This window comes from Felis catus, chromosome A1, assembly GCF_018350175.1.
Source record: "Felis catus isolate Fca126 chromosome A1, F.catus_Fca126_mat1.0, whole genome shotgun sequence".
NCBI classification, from domain to species: Eukaryota; Metazoa; Chordata; class Mammalia; order Carnivora; family Felidae; genus Felis; species Felis catus.
In genome coordinates this window covers 141,302,926-141,327,745 of record NC_058368.1, presented here as the reverse complement: position 1 = coordinate 141,327,745, position 24,820 = coordinate 141,302,926, and the positions used below count along the sequence as shown (strand labels likewise).

The 24,820-nt window shown below is 38.8% G+C and overlaps 1 protein-coding gene across 9 annotated transcripts in view; it reads right to left on the bottom strand.

Annotated features, from left to right (window-relative positions):
* PDE8B (phosphodiesterase 8B) overlaps positions 1–24,820 on the bottom strand; it is a 267,553-nt gene that overhangs the window by 21,748 nt on the left and 220,985 nt on the right. For all 9 annotated transcript variants that reach the window (XM_045062413.1, XM_045062408.1, XM_045062402.1 and 6 more), the window contains 2 exons: positions 10,099–10,141; positions 6,151–6,228 (listed from right to left, as the gene is read on the bottom strand). In XM_045062413.1, the coding sequence (XP_044918348.1) occupies positions 6,151–6,228; positions 10,099–10,141 (121 nt within the window). The remainder of the gene's footprint in view (positions 1–6,150; positions 6,229–10,098; positions 10,142–24,820) is intronic.

The following is a 24,820-nucleotide window of genomic DNA, read 5'->3' as shown; positions in this document are numbered from 1 at the left end:
TTTGGGTGTTGAGTTTGATAAGTTCTTTATAGATTTTGGATACTAACCCTTTATCTGATACGTCGTTTGCAAATATCTTCTCCCATTCTGTCAGTTGCCTTTTACTTTTGCTAATTGTTTCCTTCACTGTGCAGAAGCTTTTTATTTTGATGAGGTCCCAATAGATCATTTTTGCTTTTGTTTCTGTTGCCTCCAGAGACATGTTGAATAAGAAGTTGCTGTGGCCAAGATCAGAGAGGTTTTTGCCTGTTTTCTCCTCGAGGATTTTGATGGCTTCCTGTCTTACGTTGGGGTCTTTCATCCATTTTGAGTTTACTTTTGTGTTTGGTGTAAGAAAGTGGTCCAGGTTCATTCTTTTGCATGTCCCTGTCCAGTTTTCCGAGCACCACTTGCTGAAGAGACCATCTTTATTCTATTGGATATTCTTTCCTGCTTTGTCAAAGGTGAGTTGGCCACACGTTTGTGGGTCTATTTCTGGGTTCTCTATTCTGTTCCATGGATCTGAGTGTCTGTTTTTGTACCAATATCATACTGTCTTGATGATTACAGCTTTGTAGTATAGTTTGAAGTCTGGGATTGTGACGCCTCCTGCTTTTTCTTTTTCAAGATTGCTTTGGCTATTTGGGTTTTTTTCTGGTTCCATACCAATTTTAGGATTGTTTGTTCTAGCTCTGTGAAGAATGCTGGTGTTATTTTGATAGGCATTGCATTGAATATGTAGATTGCTTTGGGTAGTATTGACATTTTAACAATATTTGTTCTTCCTATCCAGGAGCATGGAATCTTTTTCCATTTTTTTGTATCGTCTTCATTTTTTTTCATAAGCTTTCTATAGTTTTCAGTGCATACGTTTTTCACCTCTTTGGTTAGATTTATTCTTAGGTATTTTATGTTTTTTTTGTGCGACTGTAAGTGGGATAGATTCCTTGATTTATCTGTCACTTCACTGTATGTGTATAAGAATGCAACCGATTTCTGTGCAATGATTTTATATCCTGCAACTTTGCTGAATTCATGAATCAATTCTAGCAGTTTTTTGGTGGAATCTTTTGGGCTTTCCATATAGAGTATCATGTCATCTGCCAAGAGTGAAAGTTTGACCTCCTCCTGGCCAATTTGGATGCCTTTTATTTCTTTGTGTTGTATGTATATGATTTTGATATCGGGGTAATGCTGACCTCATAGAATGAATCTGGAAGTTTTCCTTCCTCTTTGATTTTTCTGGAATAGTTTGAGAAGAAAAGGTATTAATTCTTCTTTAAATGTTTGGTAGGATTCAACTGTGAGGCTGTCTGGTCTTGGACACTTGGTGGGAGTTTTTGATTACTGATTCAATTTCCTTGCTGGTAACTGGCCTGTTCAAATTTTCTATGTCCTTCTGATTTGGTTTTGGAAGGTTCTGTGTTTCTAGAAATTCATTTCTTCTAGGCTGTCCAGTTTGGCAGCATATAATTTTGAGTCTATTCCTATTGTATTTCTCTTGTGTTGGTTGTTATTTCTCCTCTTTCACTTCTGATTCTTTCTTTCTTTTTAATTTTATGAGTCTGCCTAGAGGTTTGCCAATTTTGTTGATCTACTCAAAGAGCCATCTCCCAGTATCATTGTTTTTGTTTTGTTTTCATTTCATTTATTTCTGCTCTATTATTTGCTTCCTTCTACTGGTTTTGGGTTTGATTTGTTCTTTTTTCTAGCTCTTCAGGTGTAAGGTTAGGCTGTTTGAGATTTTTGTTTGTTTGTTGAGGTAGGCCTGTATTGCTATAACTTCCTTCTTAAAACTGCTTTTGGTGTACCCTAAAGATTTTGGACTATTGTGTTTTCAATTTCATTTGCCTCCATGCATTTTTTAACTTACTCTTCAATTTCTTAATGGACCTATTCATTGTTTAGTAGCATGTTATTTAACCTTCTGTATTTGTGTTCTTTCCAGCTTTTTTCATGTGGTTGATTTCCAGTTTCATGGTGTTGTGGTTGGAAAAGATGCATAGTATGACTCTGATCTTCTTGAATCTGTAGAGATTTGTTTCGTGGCTTAATTTATGATCTATTCTGGAGATGATCCATCTACACTTGAAAAGAATGTGTATTCTGCTAGTTTTGGATGGAATGTTCTGAATACATCTCTAGATTAATCTGGTCCAGTGTGTCATCCAAAGCCATTGTTTCCTTGTAGATTTTCTGTTTGGATGATCTGTCCACTGATGTAAGTGGCATGTTACAGTCCCCTATTATTGTATTACTATTGTTTAGTTCCTTTAGGTTTGTTATTAACTGCTTTATTTGGGTGTTCCCATGTTGGATGCATAAATATTTACAATTTACTATCCATCTTGGTGTCAACCTCCTCGGGTTGATTTTGTTAGGTGCTCTCTGTGCCTCTTGAACCTGGATTTCTGTTCCCTGACCCTACTTCAGGGAGTCTTCAGCTATTATTGTTTCAGAATCATTTTCTGCTTCCTTCTCTCTCTTCTCTTTCTGGGATCCCTATAATGTGAATGTTATTATTCTTGATATTTCCCCAAGTCTTATTTTCATTTTTAATTATTATTTTTCTCTCCTATTCAGCTTGATTGCTTTCCATTACTCTGTTCTCCAAATCTCTGGTTCTTCTGCTTCCTCTAGTCTACTATTTATTCCATCTTGTGTATTTTGAATTCCAGTTATTGAGTTCCTCATCTGCAGTTTTATGGTTTCTTTTTGTTAAGAGTTTCACTGAGATCTTCCACTCTTGTCTCAAGTCCAGTGAATATCTTTATGATCATTACTGTAAATTCCCTATCAGTAATATTTCTTTTCTCTGTTTTGCTTAACTCTGGTGCTGTGATTTTATCCTGTTCGTTCATTTGGGACATATTTCCCTGTCTCTCATTTTGTCTAACTCTGTTTCTGTGTGTTATGGAAGTCACCTACAACTCCTGCTCTTGAAAGAAGTAGTCTTGTGAAGAAGAGGTCCTGTAGTGCCCTGCAGTGCACTGTCCTCTGTTCACCAGAACCTGGCACTTGAGGAATGTCTCCTATTTGTTGTGTGCACCCTGCTGTTATGGTTGAACTGCTTTTTCCTTTGGCCCAGTCGACTGCAATGGCTCTCTTTTCCGGTTGTGGTCAGGGGTTGTTTGGTCCCTGTGTTGTTAGTAGGCCAGTCTGGGACCACCTCGGGTTTGGGTCAGTCCATGCATTTTCCAGAGAAGCAGTATCAGTGAATTTCAGGGCACTTTCCCTGTGTTGTCCCTTGTGAAACTTTTGTTGGCAGGCAAGGCCTGCAGTCAGACCATACCTCTGCCCCTAGCAATGTGCCTGGCTGTATTTGGACGGGTGGGTGTGGTTATCTTCACCTCTACCCAGGGCAGGAGTCACTTTGGAGGGTGCTGGTCCTACTGGGGCTGCTTGCACATGCCATACTTGTGGCACTGCTTTGGATGTGCTCTGGCCAAGGGTCTATTGGGAGGGAGCAGGTCCAGAGGAAAGCATGAGGGTGGGTCACACTGTGTCAGCAGGGTTTGTGTGGGTCTGCTGTGTGAAGAGACCTAGAGGCGGAGCCTGGCTGGAGAGGGTGAGTTTGCAAGAAAACTCAAGCATGGGATGCACTGTTAACAAGTTAGGTATTGAGTGTGAGCACTAAGGTGGTTCCAGCAGGTATCCATGTATCTAGGCTGTGGGGGTGGGAGAGGAAAATGGTGGCTTTCCAGCTCTTTTGTTTCTGGAGAAGTCTTCCAATGGTCAATCCCTGCCCCTCCAGCACACTCTCTGAGGTTACGAAACAATCCTCCCTCCAGTATACTCCAGGCATTATTCAAGATGTCGTTTCTATGCTGTATTTCTGAGGGGTTTGTCTGTTGTGCTATTTCTCTAAGGGCAGAGATTCCGTTTCCTCTCATCCTTCCAGCTCTCTCAGAGCCGACTGATTTTTAAAGTTCAGATGTTAAGCCTGCTAATTGTAAGAGTTCATGAAATTTCCCCCCTCTCGCTTTCAAAGCCAAATCTTATGGGGATTCCCTGTGCCTGGGGTGCCTGGCATGAGGCTCTATTTCTCTCCTCTCTCCAAGTCTGCCATCCCTCCCTCCCATGGGTCTGTTAGCTCCCAAACATGTTTCTATTCTTTCTAGTCTCCGCTCTGTGGCCTCTTCTCTACATTTAGCTGTGAAGTTTGTTTTGCCAGTCTTCATGTTATTTTCTGAGTTATTTATGCTGATGGGGATTTTATCTAGCTGTATCCATGGGATAAGGTAAGGTTCCTGCTACTCAGCCATCTTCTCCATTGTTTTTTGTTTGTTTGTTTGTTTGTTTTGAACAGGTAATGCTTACATGTAGGTAAAAATTCCAAAGGGAGAAACTACCCTAAAAGCCCTGTTATATTTAAGTGATGAATCACTAAATTTTACTCCTGAGATCATCATCACTATACGTTAACTAACTGGGATTTAAATAAAATATAAAAATTTTAAAAAATAATTATAAACCTAAAAATAAATAAATCAGTAAGAGCTCTGATCCCATCAGCTCATCCTACCATTGCCTGTGAGGCAGGAAGGAGGGATAAAATCCTCACGTTACAAATGGGATGACTTAATCTAGCCAATATCAAGAAAGCTTACCTGCTGCTCAGCCATCATTACAGCCTTCTTCTGTACTTTGCAACCTCTACTTCTCCATGTTCTGGAGAGATGATGGTCCCATCTCAAACTTTACACTGAAAACTGAGCTAATCTAGTTCAAATTCTCTCATCCATTATCCTGTCCATCTAAAATGTTCTATTTACATCTGAAAATATTTCAGTTAATCTTGTTTTACATGTTTGGCCCCTATCCTTTGCCTGCCCTATGATTTATCCTCTTTCCTCTATGAATTATTCATCTTGTCTCTAAAGTCTTCAGTCCTTCCTAGTTTATCCACTTCCCTCATAATCAGGTTTCCCATTGTGACCCACAGGATTGAAAAGTCCTTCACTTGCCCTTCCAGTTTATTCCCTTAAGTTACCATCCTACTTCTCTCTTTGTATCACAGTCACTCCCCACCCCTCCTCCTGCCCCTAGAATGGATGAGTGAAATCCACTAATCTGTTCTCGGCGCTTAAGCTCACTGATCTCTGCAGCATATAATACTGCTGGCCATCTCCCTTCTCTTGCTACCCTCTTGTTCGTGGCTCACCCCCAGTTCTCTTGTGCTCTTCCTTGGCCCTATTTTTCCTGCCTCTCCTCTAACTGAAAGAATGCCTTCAAATCTAGAACCTAGACCTTCTTTTCTTTTCTCTTCTCTCTCTCTTCCCCTGCCCCCACCTCCCTCTCTCCCTCCCCCACCTCTCTCTCTCTCTCTCTCTCTCTCTCTCTCTCACACACACACACACACACACACACACACACACACACACACACCCCTTACAGATGTTCCTCTGCTCAAAGCATCATCTATCACCCCTAGGGCTCCCAAATCCACACCTCTAGCCCGCAGTACTAGTCTTGTATTTTAGCTTCCTTGGCATCTTCATTAAAATAAAAATAATCATTTTCTCCTCAACCCCCCACATGGCCATACATGGAGACTCCTATTTCTGAAAATATTACTCGTATTTTCCCAGGTACCTAGGAATGAAATGTCAAAGTCATCTTGGACTTTCCCCCCTCCCTGCAAATCCAAATGATGCCTCTTTAAGGCGTGCTTGAACTCAAATAATGTTTTGGTTAAATTATGTTTAGCAGAGCAGAACTGTTGTGCTAAATTATGTCGCACAGTATTTCCATGACATTTTTTTAAGGGTAAGGGTGTGTAACAGGTACACTGAAAACTGGGAAGTGTTGAAGTTGGGAAGTCAGGACTCTGCAGTTCCTTTTCTCCCACTCCCACTTAAGAATGATCTAGCTATTATATTTAAAAAAAAATGACCTGGCTATTAAAACTCTGAGCTGCTCTGGTGGTTATATGGCTCAACACAATTTAGGCCATCATGGAACAAGTGTGGAGTCATTTCAAAGAGAAGACACTATAAAAAGCAAAAAAGTAAGAAGTGCTAAACATTTTTCAGTTTATGGAGTAAAAAAGCAAGCTGCATTAAAACTCTGCTACTTGGGGTTTTGTTTATATGCTGACAAATTCTTGAGTATATTCCTCTGTCATCTTCTATACTTTAAAAAGGCCAAGAAATCTGAAAAACTTCTTACCATCACTGCCTCGAGATGATATCGATTTCACATCAATGGACTCTTTCCTCCTGTTCTTGTATCTAAATGAATGAGACTCTAAGGATTTCAAGTTAATAATGGAAGGTGAGTTTTCAGCTTATTTACAGGTGAAGTTTAGACACATTTCCCCTCCCCAATGAAAACAAGGTTCCTTTTTAAGCACGATAAAATACTTTCAAGAAACAGCAAACCACTTTCTCTTCAACTCATCAACAGCACAGAATTATCAATCATGTTAATTGCAAAATGATACTCTTTTCTTACGGCCGTTATGTAATGGTAATAGGCTTTTTATCAAGAGTTCTTTAGTTCCATTAATAAAATATCTTTTTTAAAAATAAGTATTAAAACTTGGGTGAAATTTGGGGGGGGGGTTCATTTCAACCTGAAGGACAGTAAATGTAACTGGGTCAGGAAGGCTGTTACAGAGATATTTGCAGAGGTAAAATACCAGTGAAATACAAAGAAACTTGAATTTATTTGAGAAACTACTATGGACTAATTTTAGGCCCCTCTGACAGGTCAGCCCACCAGATGGTCTTCTAGGTTCTCCTTAGGATGTGATTTCATCAAATGAGGCATAGTGAAAATCCCAGGAAGGAAGGGAAGAAAAGGCAGGTTTATAATCCCAACTATTTCCACAACTCACTTTTGTCCCTATTTTCTAAGGGGAATAAAGCACTTCAATTCTGCACAAGTCTTTGCTGACTTTAACCCTCAAAATGTGCTGTCACATTAATGAAATATTGAAGCATGGAGTGAGGACAAAGAGATAAAAATGTCAGGGCAGCAGAATTACCTTCAGAAACATGCATTTTCAGGGCATTGGCTTCTTGTGGGAGTAACCCAGTAGCAAGGAGAGAAACTTAATCATAACACAGAATTGTTCCCCACTGTGCCAAGACAGGAGGCACACACACAGGTTCCAGCAGGAAGAATACATTTCTTATACATCAGTAAGTGTTCATATTCCAAGAAAGAAGAAAAAGGTGCAATACGCTCTTTGAAGAAGTGTCTATTAATGGTGGGCCTGGGGGCTCAGTCAGTTCTAGGTGTCCAACTCTTGATTTCGGCTCAGGTCATGATCTTGCAGTTCATGAGTGTGAGCCCCACATCAGGCTCTGCACTGACAGTGTGGAGCCTGCTTGGGATTCTGTCTCTCTAACCTCTCTGCCTGCTCCTCCTCCACTCTCAATCTCTGTCTCAAAATAAATAAATAATATGAAAAAAAAATGGTCTATTAACACCAAAAAAGGTGCAAGAGAGAACAGTAGATAAACCAGTTCCAGAGTAACTTGCCAAAATTCAAGTCTCCAGAATGCCATCATCTACTACTAGCTGTATAACCCTGGCAGTGTTAACTTCTCTGTATTTCAACATCTACATCTATGAAGTGGGGATGGTTACAGCATCTCATTCTTAAGTTGCTGTGTGACATAAATGAGTTAATCCATGCAAAGCACTTAACACAGTGCCTGCTACACAGGAAGTATGTAGTTTGTACTGGCTGGTGGTATTAATTACATCTGGTCATTTGCAAATATACCTTCTTTCTAGGCATATGTGGGATCAGGTTATAATATTGTTCTCTTGTCTGTTTTCACTTTTTTTCTGGATCAGCTTTTTAACTATTTTAGAGTCCTAAAAATTCTGATTCAATTAAAAAAATTAAATCATCAACTAAACTTGAATTATATTTATACAGCTAAAGACAAAAGCAGAATTATTATGAAGTTGATCTAAACACCTTAACCATACAGCCTTATCTTGTGGATTCTGCCTTAATAATTTTCCTGGCCGTGGACAGGAGTTTCAGTATTTGTAAAGACACCTATAAGTAGTGGTACTTTAAATGACATTGTTAGGATCGTATGGCATCTTTCAAACCCTGAAAAACTAACAGTGGTGACTCACAAAACATTCCTTTTTAGCCTCTTCAGGGACTTAATAATCATATACATTCCTAGCCTTTACCACATAATAAATTAAATCTAACTGAATAAAGATTTAAGATTAAATTCAAGACTGGGGTGCCTGGGTGCCTCAGTGGGGTTGAGCGTCCAACTTCGGCTCAGGTCAAGATCTCATGGTTCGTGAGTTTGAGCCCTACGTTGGGCTCCGTGCTGAGGGCTCAGAGCCTGGAGCCTGCTTTGGATTCTGTGTCTCCTCTCTTTGCCCCTCCGCTGCTCATGCTGTCTCTCTCAAAAAATAAACACTAAAAATTTTTTTAAAAAAGATTAAATTCCAAATTAAAAAAACCTCATTCCTGAAAATGTAGTTTCTAAATAAAACCAAAGTAGGGAAGTTAGTCTCATGACTGTGACCATGCCTGGCTAGCTGAATACTAAATCATTCACTAGAAATTACTCCAAGATATATAATTCTTGTTCTTCCCGATATTATCTCAGCTGAAATTAAGAGAATGTAGCAACAGAAATTACTAAAAGTTTGGAGAAATTATTCTTCAATAAAGGCCATTTAAGTCGAATAATTCATTATTCATTCTCCCAAGAGATGCTTTGGAATGAATTTACAGACCAAAGAAAACAAAGATAAAGGAAATTTAAATATCTTTATTCAATGGCAAAAGGGGATATAGTGTCAATAATTTAAAAAAATAGCGAACATTTACTGAGCACCTACTCTGCACCAGACATTGTGCTTCAATATTTACTTCAAATGTAAATTATCTTATGTGATCATTATAACAATTCTGAAAGTACATAGTACAATCTTCATTTTACCAGTGAGAAAACTTGAACTTGGAGAGATTATGTAGGTAGCTCCAAGTCAAACAGCACGTCAAACAGTGGAACCTATGTTTTGTAAGATGGGATAGTTTCAATTTATCAATGTTTTGGGAGCATTTGTTGACCCTAATATGTGCAAGGCAACGCTGGGCACAGTAAAGGATATGAAAATGCTTGCAACATTTTTTGGCACCTAATAAGTTAATTAAAATAATACTCTTACAAGAGATAAACATAAAGAGAGAGAGGCAGAGACAGAGACATGGAGGGAGGGAGGGAGGGAGGGAGGGGCAAGGGCAGAGGAAGGAAAAGGGTAGAGGAAAGGAAGGAGGATATCCAAGAGTTAAATGGCAGGTACAGTCACATATTACATACACTTTCTCCTTTATTTTTCATAACAATGAGATGCACATTGTTAATTCATTTTACAAGTGAAGAAACTAAAGCTCAGAAAGATGAAATTGAGTCTGAGTATGTTAAAATATGGTCCATCCTAGAGTCAAGGAGAGGGACTAAATAGGTAGCCCAGGGTCTAACTTTATGCACTAATGGTTGGGAAAACCACTAACAGAGGAAAGAATATCGTGTGTGTGTACACGAATAAGAATTTTAAATTTCTGATAGACTGAATTTTGCCTCTAATGATCAGAGAAATCCAGACCTTTCAAATATAGGAGTCATCTAGTCATTTCCTCATTTGAGGGTTGAGGAATCCAAGGGTCAGACAGAGTACTGCCCAAGGTATAAAGCAAGGGAGTGGGGACTGAAATGGGACCTCAGTGCTCTGGACTTCCATGGCAGGCCAACCCACATTTTCTAATTAGACAGACACCAACAGCTACGAAGAACGGGTAGCCTGACCAGGGTGTAACAACAGTGTCTCTCTCCTGGACTTCTGGCCACTCTCTTTTTAAGGTGTATCTGCTCTATATGGTCTCCAGCCAGTAAAATAAAACCAGCATGATAAAGGCATTCAGTAGAAAAGGTTGCCATGAATGAAGATTCCAAACTTTTGAAGGGATTTTGCTTTTATGCTGGCTCTCCAGCCTTCCAATATCCACACTCAGATTTTAGTAATCCACATTCTGGGGTGGTGAGTGTCAATCTACACTTCTTCAGAGTAATTTACAGACTTGAACCCACAAATGCCAGTGGAGTGAAATTGAAGTATTCTCACCTGTCTGAGAATTGTCTCCTGAATCACGATGAATCTTGTGAATCTAAAGTTGTTCAAAAAGTTTGGTAAAACAAGAGAAAGAAATTTTAAATATGGTATTAGCCACATTTCCAACCAAACAATTTAATCAAAAAGCTCTGAGGAGTTAAGAAATCAAGAAGTTACACAGATAATAAAAACAGATGAAAGATGTACATCAAGTGATAATACTATAAATGCTCAATTACATTCAGACACTTACAGAATGGCTGAACCTGAGAGCAAGGAGATACCCAAGGGATGCACTTTTTACCCAGGACATCTACACCTCCACTCAGCTGTTCCCATTTTGACCATTTGCAGAAATCCAAAAAGACAAAAAGCCGTAACAAAAAATTTTTTATAAAGCTAATATGATCTATTTAAATTTCAGATGGGTTATAAAATTTTTCTGTAGTATAAAAATAATCGGAATTTAAGCCCAGGATTTCTAAAAAACCATCCTAAAAATCTCTTCCAATGCTCCTCAATTATGGACAGAGTCATTTTACAAAATGTATATTCACAACAAGATCTGAACTTTGGATGCAGCTTAACACCTAGTTCCTTCTCATTATCAGATTTTTTGTGTGTGCTAATGATTTTATGCTAACGCTCACTAAATATCCATCAAATGATGAATGAAGTCATTAACACTAGAAAACAATATACACGCTTTGGGATGTTGCATTTTTTCTGTTTATAAGTGAGACACTGTTACCAAGTTGCATTTAGCTGTATCACGCTTAAAATCATGCTCCTTTGCTGCTAACTCCACCTCCTTCCAGTCGTTCGGACAACCAAGCCTTTGCAGCCACTCAATGAATGGGATAAGTTAACTTGAAAAACAAGACAGGTGAGTGTGTGGTACTATGAAGGAAGATTAGTATGGCTTAGCAACATCAGCTGTAATAAATAGCCACAAGTTGCCTATATATCAGATAACGGGTACAATGTTCCAGCTTGACTGAACCATTGAAAATAATCACGTAAAACTGACATGTTAAAAAAGGGGTTTTCTATGAATCATTCTGCATAGTCCATTCCACATAATTAGAGAAACAATTCTATGGCCAGCCTGTGTGAGATCTTGGTCAAAATGTGACTGAGGGCTATGACACATAGCAGGTCATAAAAATGGGATCCATAATTATGGTTCCTTGTTATTTCTTCTGTGAATGGCTGCTTTATATATTTTCTTTACAGATGAAGACCATTTGTTACAAAGCTACTGAGTACAGTGTGAATTTTTGATACTCTATCAAATGAATACAACTTTTGCCTTGCAAACTGTTTTCTCAATCAACTTTAGCTCAAAAGCAAGTTATCTTTAAATATTTAGCTTTTCTCTCTGAATCACAATACATCTCTCCCGTAGGAACAAAGTCCTATGGCTTCCCTGATTACCTAAAAAGGCCATTGGTTCGTCTATTGGTGACCCCCACAGGCGAGATGACTGAACTGTGGACCTCCTGCAAGGTCAACGTGGCCTTTGTGTTCTGTCTAGATGAAGCCAGATGAAGCCCAAGGTCTAGTATATACATAGCCCAACTCTGCCTATCGTATGGAAGTGCCTTGGTCCCAGATGGGAGAAGAGGCAACAGGGAGGAGAGATGAGAGGTACCAGGTCCATCTTCTGAGGTAGCTTCCTTTCTTTCTCCACACAGGATGTGGCATTTGGCACTTTTGGAGCTGAACTCACTGCACCCCCTCCACAACTGCTGCCCCTGAAATGGCTCATCTAACTCTGCTGGATTCTCTTCTAAGGACAATAACACAGACTGGACATACCCTTTGATGTCACTTGCTCTACAAGCAGAGGATGTGCAGGGCAAGGTTAGCACCTGCCACCCAGGATCCTATTCCATGACTCATTTCATGATCCACTGCAGCAGGTGCGGTGCCTAAGGACCTTTGCTGCTTACTCTCCAACTGTGCTAAGTTTTATCAGAGCTTCCACACTCAGGTTATCTACATTACTCTTCTGAATAATGTCCTTCCCCACAACCCTTTTACAACTAAAGATTCACCTGGATGAAAAAAATCTTTAAGAATTTGAATTTTTTTCTTGGAGGTCTAAACCCACCAGTCATTTATGACTTGGCATGAATGACTCCACTAAAATTATTTTCTCATAATTCTTGGTCATGCTCACTGAGGAAGTAAACAGAGAATGAGCATTTCCATACTTTGTTGTTCTCTGGTAGGCAGCCAAGCAGGGAACATGAGCCTGAGGACTGTAGGGCAGGAAGAGAGATAAGTCAACTATGCCCATGCATGACAACAGCACCCCTGTCACCATTAAGAATCTTGATGGTTTGGGGCACCGGGGTGGCTCAACTGGTTAAGCATTCAACTCCTGATTTCAGCTCAGGTCATGATCTCACGGTTTGTGGGTTCAGGCCCCATGTTGGGCTCTGCACTCACGGCATGGAACCTGCTTGGGATTCTCCCTCTCTCTGCCCCTCCCCTGCATACACTCTCTCTCTCAAAATAAATAAATAAACATTAAAAAAAAAGAATATTGGTGTTTCATGGGAAGAGGTCAAAATAACAACATTAAAAAGAATTTGAAAGAAGGGGATTTCCAACCCTAATGATGACTTTTATGAATTCAATACTGTGGATGGTGTAGACATAGCAAGAGAATTAAAATGAGAAGTACAGCCTGAACCAGGGTGATCTCTGTGTGGAGAGCCCTGAGACCCCATGGCCTGCACCCACTTCAGCTTCAGGTGTCCTGCCAGGGCATCCCCTGTGCAGAAAGTTTCAGGAACGCCTCAGAATATGCACACATCAGCTCTACTCAGCCAACGACACCAGGCACACACAGTCTACACAGGGGATAACAATACACAACATTCCTTCTAGGTTAGAAGAGTAGCTGTTATACCTAATTCACAAAAACAAACATAGAAAGTCAAGCAAAGTAAGGAGATGACAGTGAAGGAACTTAGTGAGAGCTTCAACAAAGAGAAATATAAAAAAGGACCAATCAGAGTTTCAGAATAAAATAACTGAGATGAAAAATACACTAGAGGAAATCAACAGTAGATCAGAGGATGCAGAAGGTATCAGCCATCAGGAAGGCAGAGTAATGGAAAACACCCAAACTGCACAACAAAAGGAAAGAAGAATTTTTTAAAAATGCGGATAGGTTAAGGGATCGCTTTGACCATGTCAAGAGAACAAACATTAGTATTACAGGGATCCCAGAAGAAGAGGAGAGAGAAACAGCATAAAGCTTACTTGAAAAAAATAATAGCTGAAAGCCTCCCTAACGTGGGGAACAAAACAGACACCAGTTTCAAGAGGCACAGAGAGTTCCACATCATGAACATCACAACACCTAATAATCAAAATGTCAAAGTTTAAAAACAAAGAGAATTTGAAAAACACCAAGAGACAAATATTTATGTACAAGAAAAACCTCATAAGGCTGTCAGCTGATTTTTCAGTAAAATGTTGCAGGCCAGAAGGGAGAGGCATCACATATTCAAAGTGCTAAAAGGAAAAAAAAAAAAAAAAAAAACCTGCAACCAAGAATATTCTGTGTAGCAAAATTATCACTCAGAACTGAAGGAGAAATAGAATTTCCCAGACAAAAAAGTAAAGGAGTTTATCACCATTACACCTGCCTTACAAGAAATGTTTAAAAGACCTCTTTAAGTAGAAAAGAAAGGACTATAATTAGAAACAAGAATATTACAAAAGGCAAGGGGATTCACAAAATAAAAATTTGTAAAAAGATGTGCACATACACAAAATGCGGAGGGGGGATAGTAAAAGTTCTTTCAGAATGGGTTCAAACTTAAGTGACCATCAACTTAATATAGACTGTTACATACTTAGGAAAACCTGTAATAGATACACATACACAAAAAGAAAAAGAAAACCAAGCATAACACTAGAGAAAATAAGAAATCACAAGGAAAGAGAATAAGAGGAGGAAAGGAATAGAGTATTACTAGAAAAACAACCAGAAAACAAAAGAAAATGGCAATAAGTATCTATCAATAATTAATTCTAAACGTAAATGGTCTAAGGGCTCCAATCTAAAGACATAGGGTGACTGAATGGATTAAAAAAAAAAAACACTTGAAAAACAAAAACAAGGCCCATCTATATGTTTCCTAAAAGACAATCACTTCAGACCTAAAGACACATACAGACTGAAATGAAGGGATGGAAAAAGATATTCCATGTAAATGAAAGTGGAAAAAAAGCCAGGTAGCATACTTATATCAAAGTAGACTTTAAAAGGAAAGACTGTAACAAGAGAAAAAGGAAGGCATTACATAATGATTGAGGGATCAATCCAACAAAAGGACATAATACTATTAAATACCTATGCACCAACAAATTTAAGTATCTACATACCCAACATCAACCTAGCAAGAAAATATAACAATTTTAAATACCTATGCACCCAACATTGAACCGCCTACATATGTAAAGCAAATATTATCAGACCTAAAGGAGGAAATTGACAGAAATCTGACATAAGAGTAGGAGACTTTTATAACAGTGGATAGATCATACAGGCAGAAAATCAGTAAGAAAACAGTGGCTTTGAACAACATACTATACCAGATGGACTTAACAGATATATACACAACATTCCATCCAAAAACAGTACAGTACACATTCTTTTCAAGTACTTAATGGAACATTCTCCAGGACAGATCACATGTTAGGCCTCAAAACAAGTCTCAATAAATTTAAGAAAACTGAAAAATACCAAGCATCTTTTCCAACCACAACAGTATGAAACTAGAAATCAATTACAAGAAAAAAAAAATGGAAAAAAAATCCACAAACACATGGAGGCTAAACAACATGCTACTAAACCACCAATGAGTCAACAAAGAAGTCAAAGAGGAGATCAAAAAAATATGTGGAGACACATGAAAATGAAAACATATTGGCCCAAAATCTTTGGGAGAGAGCAAAAGCAAAAGCAGTTTTAAGAGGGAAATTTACAGTGATACAAGCCTACCTCCAAAAACAAACAAAATCTCAACAATCTAACCTTACACTGAAAGGAACTAAAAAAAAAAAAAAAAAAAAAAAAAAAAAAGGAAACCCAAAGCCAGTAGGAAGAAGGAAATAATGAAAAGCAGAAATAAGTGAAATACAGACAAAAAATATAATAGAAAAGATCACTGAAACCAAGAGCTGGTTCTTTGAAAAGATAGCAAAATTGAGAAGCCTTTACTGAGACTCATTAAGAAAAAAAGGGGACCCAAGTAAGTAAAATCAGAAACGAAAAAGGAGAGGTAACAACTGAGACCACAGAAATATAAAAAATTATATGCCAATAAATGGGACAACCTAGAAGAAATCGATAAATTCCTAGAAAAATACAATCTTCCAGAATTGCATCAAGAAGAAATAGACAATGTCAACAGATTGTAACTAGTATGAAACTGAATTGGTAATCAAACATTCCGAACAAAGTAAAGTCCAGGAACACGTGGATTCCTGGGCAAATTCTACCAAACATTTAGAGGATTCCTATTCTTCTCAAATTATTCCCAAAAGAATGAGGGAAATAGAAGAAGGAAAGCTTCCAAACACATATTCAAGGCCAGCATTACTCTAATACCAAAACCAGACAAAGGCCCTAGAAAAACAACGGAATCCAACTACATGCCAATATCCCTGATAGAAACAGATGCAAATTCTTCAACAAAATGTTAACAAACTGAATTCAACAATACATTAAAAGGATCATGCACCCTGATGAAGAAGGAGATTCAGGGATGGTTTAATATCCAGAAATCAATTAATGACACTATGTCAACTAAATGAACAATAAAAATCACATGGTCTCAACAGATGAAGAAAAAGCATTTGACAAAATGCAACATCCATTCATGATAAAAACTCTCAACAAAGTGAGTATAGAGGGAATCTCAACTTAATAAAGGCCATCTATGACAAACACAATTAACATTACACTCGGTGGAAAACTAAGATCAGGGACACCACAAGGATGTCCACTCTTACCACTTTTATTCAATATAATAATGGAAGTCCTAGTCGCAGCAATCAGACAAGAAATAAAATATATCGAAATGGTAAGGAAGAAGTCAAACTGTCACTATTTGCAGAGGACATCCTATACATAGAATATCCTAAAGACTCCATCAAAAAAAAACTATTAAAAGTAGTAAGTGAGGGGCACCTGGGTGGCTCAGTCAGTTAACTGTCCAACTCTTGATATCAGTTCAGAGCATGATCTCACAGCTTGTGAGTTCAAACCCTGTAATGGGCTCTGTGCTGACAGCACAGAGCCTGCTTCGGATTGTCTCTCCCTCTCTCTTCTCCTTGCCTCGTCACTCTTCCTCTGTCTCTCTCAAAAATAAATAAGTAAACTTAAAAAAAAAGTAATAAGTGAACTCAGTAAATTTGCAGGATAACAAAATACAAAAATCCGTTGCATTTCTACACACTAATATCAAAGTAACAGAAAAAGAAATTAAGAAAACAATTCCATTTATAATTGCATCAAAAATAATAAAAATACCTAGGAATAAATTTAACCAAGGAGATTAAAGACCTACATTTTGAAAACTGTGAAACAATGATAAAAGAAATCCAAGATGACACAAACAAATGGAAAGATATTCCATGCTCATGGAATGGAAGAATACTGTTAAATTGTGCATACTACCCAAAGCAATCTACAGATTCAATGTAATCTCTATCAAAATATCAACAGTATTTTTCACAGAATTATAACACAAATACCAAAATTTGTATGGGACCACAAAAGACCCTGAATAGCCAAAGCAATCTTAAGACAAAAAAAATCTGGGGGCACCAGGTTGGCTGAGTCGGTTAAGCACTGACTCTTGATTTCGGCTCAGGTCATGATCTCATGGTTTGCTAGATCAAGCCCCATGTCAGGCTGTATGATAACAGTGTGAAGCCTGCTTGGGATTTTCTCTCTCCCTCTCTGTCTGTCCCTTCTCTGCACTCACTCTTTTTCAAAATAGATAAAAATTTTTTAAAAAGACAACTCTGGGACGCCTGGGTGGCTCAGTCAGTTGAGCGTCCGACTTTGGCTCAGGTCATGATCTCACGGTCCGTGAGTTCGAGCCCCACGTCGGGCTCTGTGCTGACAGCTCAGAGCCTGGAGCCTGTTTCAGATTCTGTGTCTCCCTCTCTCTCTGACCCTCCCCCGTTCATGCTCTGTCTCTCCCTGTCTCAAAAATAAATAAATGTTAAAAAAAAAAAAGACAACTCTGAAGATATCACAATCCCAGATTTCAAGATAGACTAAAAGCTATGATAATTTAAAAAGTATGGTAATGGTACAAAAAATAGGGCAATGGAACAGGATAAGAAAGCCCAGAAGTAAACCTAAAATTATATGGCCAATTAGTCTATGACAAAGGAGGCAAGAATACACAATGGGGAAAAGATGGTCTCTTCAATAAATGATGCTGAGAAAACTGGACTGTAATTAAGGTAGCACTGTATGTCAACTACACTTCAACTAAAAATAAAACACATACTTAAAAAGTGGAGCCTGAAAATGTGACCGAATTGTGGCAATCTCATAGAACTTTAACAAATGAGGAATTGCTTCTTGTGGATGAACAAAGAAAGATAGTGGTTTCTTGAGATAGAATCTGCTCCTGATGAAGATACTATGAAGACTGTTGAAATGACAATAAAGAATCTGGAAGATCACATGTAGCTGATAAAGCAGGGCAGGGTTTGAGAGGACGGACTTTAATTTTCAAAGAAGTTCTACTATGAGTTAAATGGTATCAAATAGCATCACATACTACCCAGAACTTGTTGGGGAAAGGAAATGTCGATCAATGTGGCAAACTTCCCTGTGGTCCCATTTTAAGAAACTGCCATGGCAACTCCAGCCTTCAGCACTCACCACCCTGATCAGCCATCAACACTAAGGCAAGACTCTCCACCAGCAAAAAGATAACGACTCAGTGAAAACTCAGATGATGTTTAGCATTTTTTAGCAATAAAATAGTTTTAAATTAAGGTATGTACACTGTCTTTCTAGACATAATGCTATTATGCACTTAACAGACCACAGCATAGTGTAAACGTAACTTTTATATGCCCTGGGACACCCCATAATTCATCTGACTTGCTTTACTGAGATACTCACTTCACTGTAGTGGTCTGGAACCCAACCTGCACTGTCTCCCAAGTATGCCCGTATATTGTTTGTTTTTGGGTCTCCCTCACTCCCACGTATTATGAAAAGAGGTAAAAAATTTGGTTAAAATGAAGACAAGTACTATTTTCTAAAATTAGTGTAGCTTGCAAAGCCAACTTATTAAGAAATCTTTTTTTTTTTAAGATTGGACATACTTGATCAACAACTTCAAGACAAAACTGAATGCTTTCATGTATGTGACAAGACTTCAGTAGAGTTCAAATGCTGGATGAGAGATGTGATCACAGAAACTGAGTCATTTGAGACCCTCCCTTCATTTACATGTAATAAAAATGACAGTGTGTGATATAATGGTTTCTTTGATCATCTTTCTTTACTGAAAATACCTTCTTTACTGAGAAGTAATTCCTTGGATGCTAAAAGCATCTGATGCCTAGATCAAAGATGTTTTCTGTCTACTCTATTTTCAAAAACTGTTTGATAACACACTTCTCAAAATTCCCACCAAACAGCAAACAAACACCAAATGGAGCAATGCCAGATCTAGTATGTTCAGATATCACTGATATCCCTCAGTCAATATTTTCTTACCTTAGTGCCAGTGCCCGCCAGCCCCACATTCAACATGCATTTGCAAGAGCCATTACAAAGAAGCACTCATTATGTAGCCAGTGATAGTTTTTTTTTTAAATCTTTATCTCATGGAAAAACACTTAATTCGTGTACCATTCCAGTTGAAATGTTTCACTCTTTTTTCCCTTGTCAGTTTCTCTATTTAATGGCTTTCAAAGACCTACAAAGTAAACACCACTTTGCTTCATACCTGGAAAATACTGCATTTTCTACTATGAAAATATGACAGTGGTTCTCAAACTTCAGCATGAATAGAACCACGTTAAGGGCATGTTCAAACAGGTGCAGGGGGCCATCCCCAGAGTTCTGGGGGAAGCCTAGAATCTGGATCTCTAACGTTAAAGTTCCCAGATGAGGCCAAGGCTGTGGATCTGGGGGCCATGTTGTAATACACGAGGACCCCCTCCTCACAGTGCTCTGGGCACCAGCAACTTGGCTGACACCTGGGTGCTTGTCAGAACTACCGACTCTCAGACTCTCCAGACTCACTGAGTGAGTATGAGAATCCATATTTTAACAGTTAATCTCCAGGTGATTTTAACATTACAGTGAGTTGAAAAATCACTGATTTAGGTGGAAAAATCTCAGGCATGCCAACAGATGTCTTAATATCTCCATTTCTAGTGGTATAAACCTGGTACGTTATAAACTTTACGGAGTCTCAGTTTCCTTATGGGTAAACGGGGACCAACGCCTACTATTTACAGTCTAGATCAAATGAAATAATGTGTGTAAAATGCCCAGCCCAGTAGCTTCCAAGCTGGCCTTTTACCAGAATTACCTGGAAGGCTTGTGAAAGCACAGGGCTTGGCTCCACCCCCACCCTTTCTGTTTCAGTAGATCTGGGTTGGGGCCTGAGAATTTGTGTTTCTAACAAGTTCCCTGTGAGGCTGAGGCAGCTGATCCAGTGGCCTTTTTTTTTAATTTACATCCAAGTTAGTTAGCCTTTCTTTGAGAACCACTGAACTAGCCCATGGTGGGTGCCCAGATAACACTGGTTCCCTTTACCTTCTCTTTCAGAGATGTATCTTGTTTGTGGAGAATCTGGATTCAGGGATGTTTCCATTGTTTATTATTTCAGGACTGGTTTTCGTTTACAAAAACCATTTCCTTTAAAGCATACGCTGAGCACATGTGGGGTGCTCCGATGTGCTGTGTTTCTCACTTTTATGCCATCATTTGCTTGGCCTGTGTCCCCTCACCGCTCAGTGACAAAGAGAAACATATAAAGAGCTTCCGAAGGAGATTTCATTTTCCTTAAAGTTTCTTCCTCTTAAAGAATTGTCACAGACTGATGGCACTTTTGTGAAACACTTTTATGTGGAAACTGCTGTGCCTACTCAATTTTGTCAAGAGAATGAGGAAACTGCAAAGATCACAGTTTCCCACCAACGTTCCACTAGTGCTCAACAGAGTCACTGAAGTGTTTAATGACACTGGGGGCCTCTGTTGCACTGTGATTAGCCTAAGACAGAAGCAAGCAGCAGGACCTTTGCTTTGTAAATCAGGCCCTTTGATAGCTACTGCAGAGAGAGGACAGCACAAAGGAAAAATTAGTAATAATGAGAGAACAAAAGAGTAAAACAGCTTTATCACTGTGTGTCCTGAGGTTCTGAAATGCTGTTCATTAGAATCTCTGTTTACATTTGTGAACAATCACTCCCAGGAGAAAAAGGCCATTTTCTAGCTGATACCCCATTTTCTAGTTCAACTCCAGAAATATTTATTGGGCCTAAGACACAAAGATGGTTCGAACAGAGTCCCTGCTTTCAAATGATTTACTGTATAACAGGGGACAAAAACCAAGTACTGTCACAATGGATCTATTCATTAAGTGTTTGTTGAGTGTATACTATGTGTTGGGTAATGTTTTCGGTACCAGGGATGTGACCGAGAATAAAAGAGATATAGTTTCAGTAAGCTGGTTCAGAAGTGCCAAAGACAGTATTTTGCAAGGGGTGGGATGGTGAGGGTTAAAAAGTTTAGGGAATTCCAAAATATGATGCTAAATAACCTTGCCTCATATATTCAAGTCATTTAGTCTTCAGCATTTTCCCAAGCCTTCTGAGTATATCAAGGGGAAAGCCTCAGGGTGATGCTATTATGTTTAACACCTAACACTTTGTAAAGAATTTGATACATGGACGGTCTTTCTCTAGGATATCTATATTTACTGTTACCTTCCATTGTGGCTAGTGATTTTGGTGTTCCAGTTTAATTATTATGGTTATACAAAGTTTTAAAAGTGACTCTTTCTAAAGAAAAACAAGTATGAATAGGTTAGGTGGCATCTAGGTATGCCAACAGTTGAGATCCAGGAGCGCCCCAAATGTGGGAAACAGAGTTATGAGCCATGTGCCCATCCTTGACCTCCCAAATGCCGTGGCTTCAGGGGAGAAGAATATGGGCAGAAGTAGAACCCAAGAACTGGAGGGGCTGTGGAAGTCACACTGACCAGCCAGCAGCTGGCTGGACCTGGCAGGCCCTTTTAAGCTTAGTTCCTGCTTGTGTCAGATGGATGGGTAAATGCTCAGGAGTGTCTGACAGGGTTCCCAGCCACCATCGCTAGCTCCTAATTCCCAGTGGGACTCTGCACAGCCCTATGCTGCCTGTGCCTCTCACTTCTGGGTCACTGCTGCCATTTTTGGTCCTAAGCTGCCAGTCTATGCCATTAATCTAATTTGGACTGGAAATGAAATGCTCCTTTAGGAATGAAGACACAAGAGGGGCATTACACAGTGCTCCTTTCCCCTGAAAAGGGGTAACATGATGGGTGAATCAATCAGGATTCATAATTTTTAAAAAGTATATAAATCCCATGTGGCAGGGACAGCCTTTTTTTTTTTTTTTTTTACCTTCCAGACACAATAACAATGACACTCAGGCCGAAGCAGGAACATCGTTACTAGAAGGCCGTAACTGTACCTCTTTCTTCGGTCAGTAATGGCTCTGAGTGGAGTCTGGTGATGAGAGGCTAGCTGTAGGAGGGCACTGAATTTTCCGGGGTGGCCTGGCTGACCGAAGGGACATAGGAACAGATGGTATCAAATACAGTCATGAGATACATCCTCAACTTTCAACAGGCAGATGGGGTTTCATTTCCTCTTTTCCCAATCTTTCAATTCTACAGATTCTGATATTATTATGCTGAAGACGTGCCAGGAAAAAGTATCTAAAATTCCTGTCTGGAAGCAGCTGGAAACCCAAAGAGACTTAAAACTGAAGCATTTTCTGTTACAGTTTTGGTCCTGTCCAGGTAACAATTTGGGATCATTTAGACTGGTCCACTCATCTCACCTGATCCTCCCTTCCTGCAGCTATTCACATGGAGCCTCATCACCACATTCTCACAGAACCCTTGGACACGTAGCCTTCCTCAAGAGATCAAACTACTGGCCATGCCACTGCGCATGGGTCTGCTTCAGTAGAGAAGATAATGTAGCACAATCATAAGGGACTGTTTACCACCCTACCAAGAACTCTTATCAAGAGAAACTCCTAGAGACACAGCTGGTGCTTCCTTAGTGACCTCATCAGGGCAATGGCATAACATGTAAATCATCACACATGTGGCAGCTATTTGATACTTTTCTGGGATGGGAATGTTCTGTCTCCCGGGCACTGTTCCAACATCTAAAAATCCACATTAACAAGGCAATTTCTCAAGAATTAGAGAGCCTACGATAGATTCACAGGTGAAGTCTATCAAACATTTCAGATGAATTAATACCTATTCTTCTCAAACTATTCCAAAAAAGAGAGAGAGAGAGAGAAAGAGAGAGAGAGAGAAGGGGAAAGAAATCTTCCAAATACATTCTATGAGGCCAGCAATACCCTGATACCAAAGCCAAAGACAGTAAAAAAACAAAAAACAAAACAAAACAAAAAACAACCACCTACTACAGACCAATAACCCTGCTGAACACAGACGCAAAAATCTTCAACAAAATATTAGAAAACTGAATTCAACAATGTATTAAAAGGATCATTCACCAGGATCAAGTGGGATTTATTCCAAGGATACAAAAATAATTCAAAATCTGCAAATCAATCAACATGATACACCAAAGGGACAAAATGAAAAAGAAAAAATCACATTATCATCTCAGCAGTTGCAAACAAAGCATTTGACAAAATTCAACATCTATTCGTGACAGTAACTCACAGCAATGTACGTTTCAAGATACTATACCTCAACATCATAAAAGCCATAGATACCAAACACAACTAACACCACACTCAGTGGTGAAAAAGTGAGAGCTTTACCTTATGGTCAGGAACACAACAAGGAGGTCCACTCTCAGCACTTTCATTTGACCTACTAATAGAAGTCCCCCACACACCAATCAGACGAGAAGTAAAAGACATCCAAATGGTAAGGAAAAAGTCAAACTGTCATTATATGCAGGTGTCAGGACAGTATACATAGAAAACCTTAAAGGCTCCACCAGAAGCTATTAAAATAAATAAATTCAGTAAAGTTGCAGGACACAAAATACAGAAATCTGTTGCATTTCCATATGATAACAATGATGTGGCAGAATAACAAATGAAGAAAACAACTCCACTTACAAAACCATCAAAAAGAACAAAATACCTAGGATAAACCAAGGGGGTAGAAGACCTACACTTTGAAAACTATAGAACACTGATGAATGAAACTGAAGACAACACAAATGGAAAAATATCGTGAATACGTGCATACTACCCAAAGCAATCTACAGATTTAATGTAATCCCTATTAAAACACCAAAAGCATACCTCACAGAACCAGAACAAACAATACTAAAATTTGTATGGAGCCAGAAAAGACCTCAAATAGCCAAAGCAATCTTGAAAAAGAAGAACAAAGCTGGAGGTATCACAATCCCAGATTTCAAGATATGCTACAAAGCTATAATAATCATAACAGTATGGTACTAGCACAAAACGAGATACACAGGTCAATGTAACAGGGTAGAGAGTGCAGAAATAAACTTATGTGTATGTGGTCAATTAACCTACAACAAAGGAGGCAAGAATATACAATGGGGGGGGGGAGAAGACAGTCTCTTCAATAAATGGTGCTGGACACAATGGACAGCAACATGCAAAAGAATGAAACTGGACAGCTTTGCTACACCATACACAAAAATTAACACCCAAGGGATTAACCTAAATGTGAGACCTGAAACCATAAAACTCCTTGGAAGAAAACATAAGCAATACTCGAAGAAACATTTTTCTGGATATGTCTCCTCAGCCAAGGGAAGCAAAAACAAAAGTAAACTACTGGGGACCACACCATAATTAAAGGCTTTCGTAGAGCAAAGGAAAACATCAATGAAATGAAAAGGTAACCTAGTAAATGAGAGAAGATATTTGCAAATGATGCACTGAAAAGGGGTTAATATCTAAACTATATAAAGAACTTACACAATTCAACAACAAAATAACAAATAATCTGATTTAAAAATAGGCAGAGGACCTGAATAGACCTTTTTCCAAAGAAGACACAGAGAACACCCACAGACACAGGAAAAGATGCTTAACATCACTAATCATTAGGGAAATGCAAATCAAAATCACAATAAGATAGCACCTCATACCTGTTAGAATGGCTAGTAACAAAAAAACAAGAAATAACACATGTTGGTGAGGATGTAGAAGAAAGGCAATCTTCATGCACAGTTGGTGGGAATGTAAATTGGCACAGAAATTGTGGAAAACAATGGAGGTTTCTCAAAAAATTAAAAATAGAATTACAATAGAAACCAGAAATTCCACTACTGGATGTGTACCCAAAGAAAATGAAAACACTAACTTGAAAAGTCGTATGTCCCTATATGTTTATTGCAGCATTATTTACAACACCCAATATACAGAAGCAACCTCAGCATCCATCAGCAGAGGCATGGACAGAGAAGA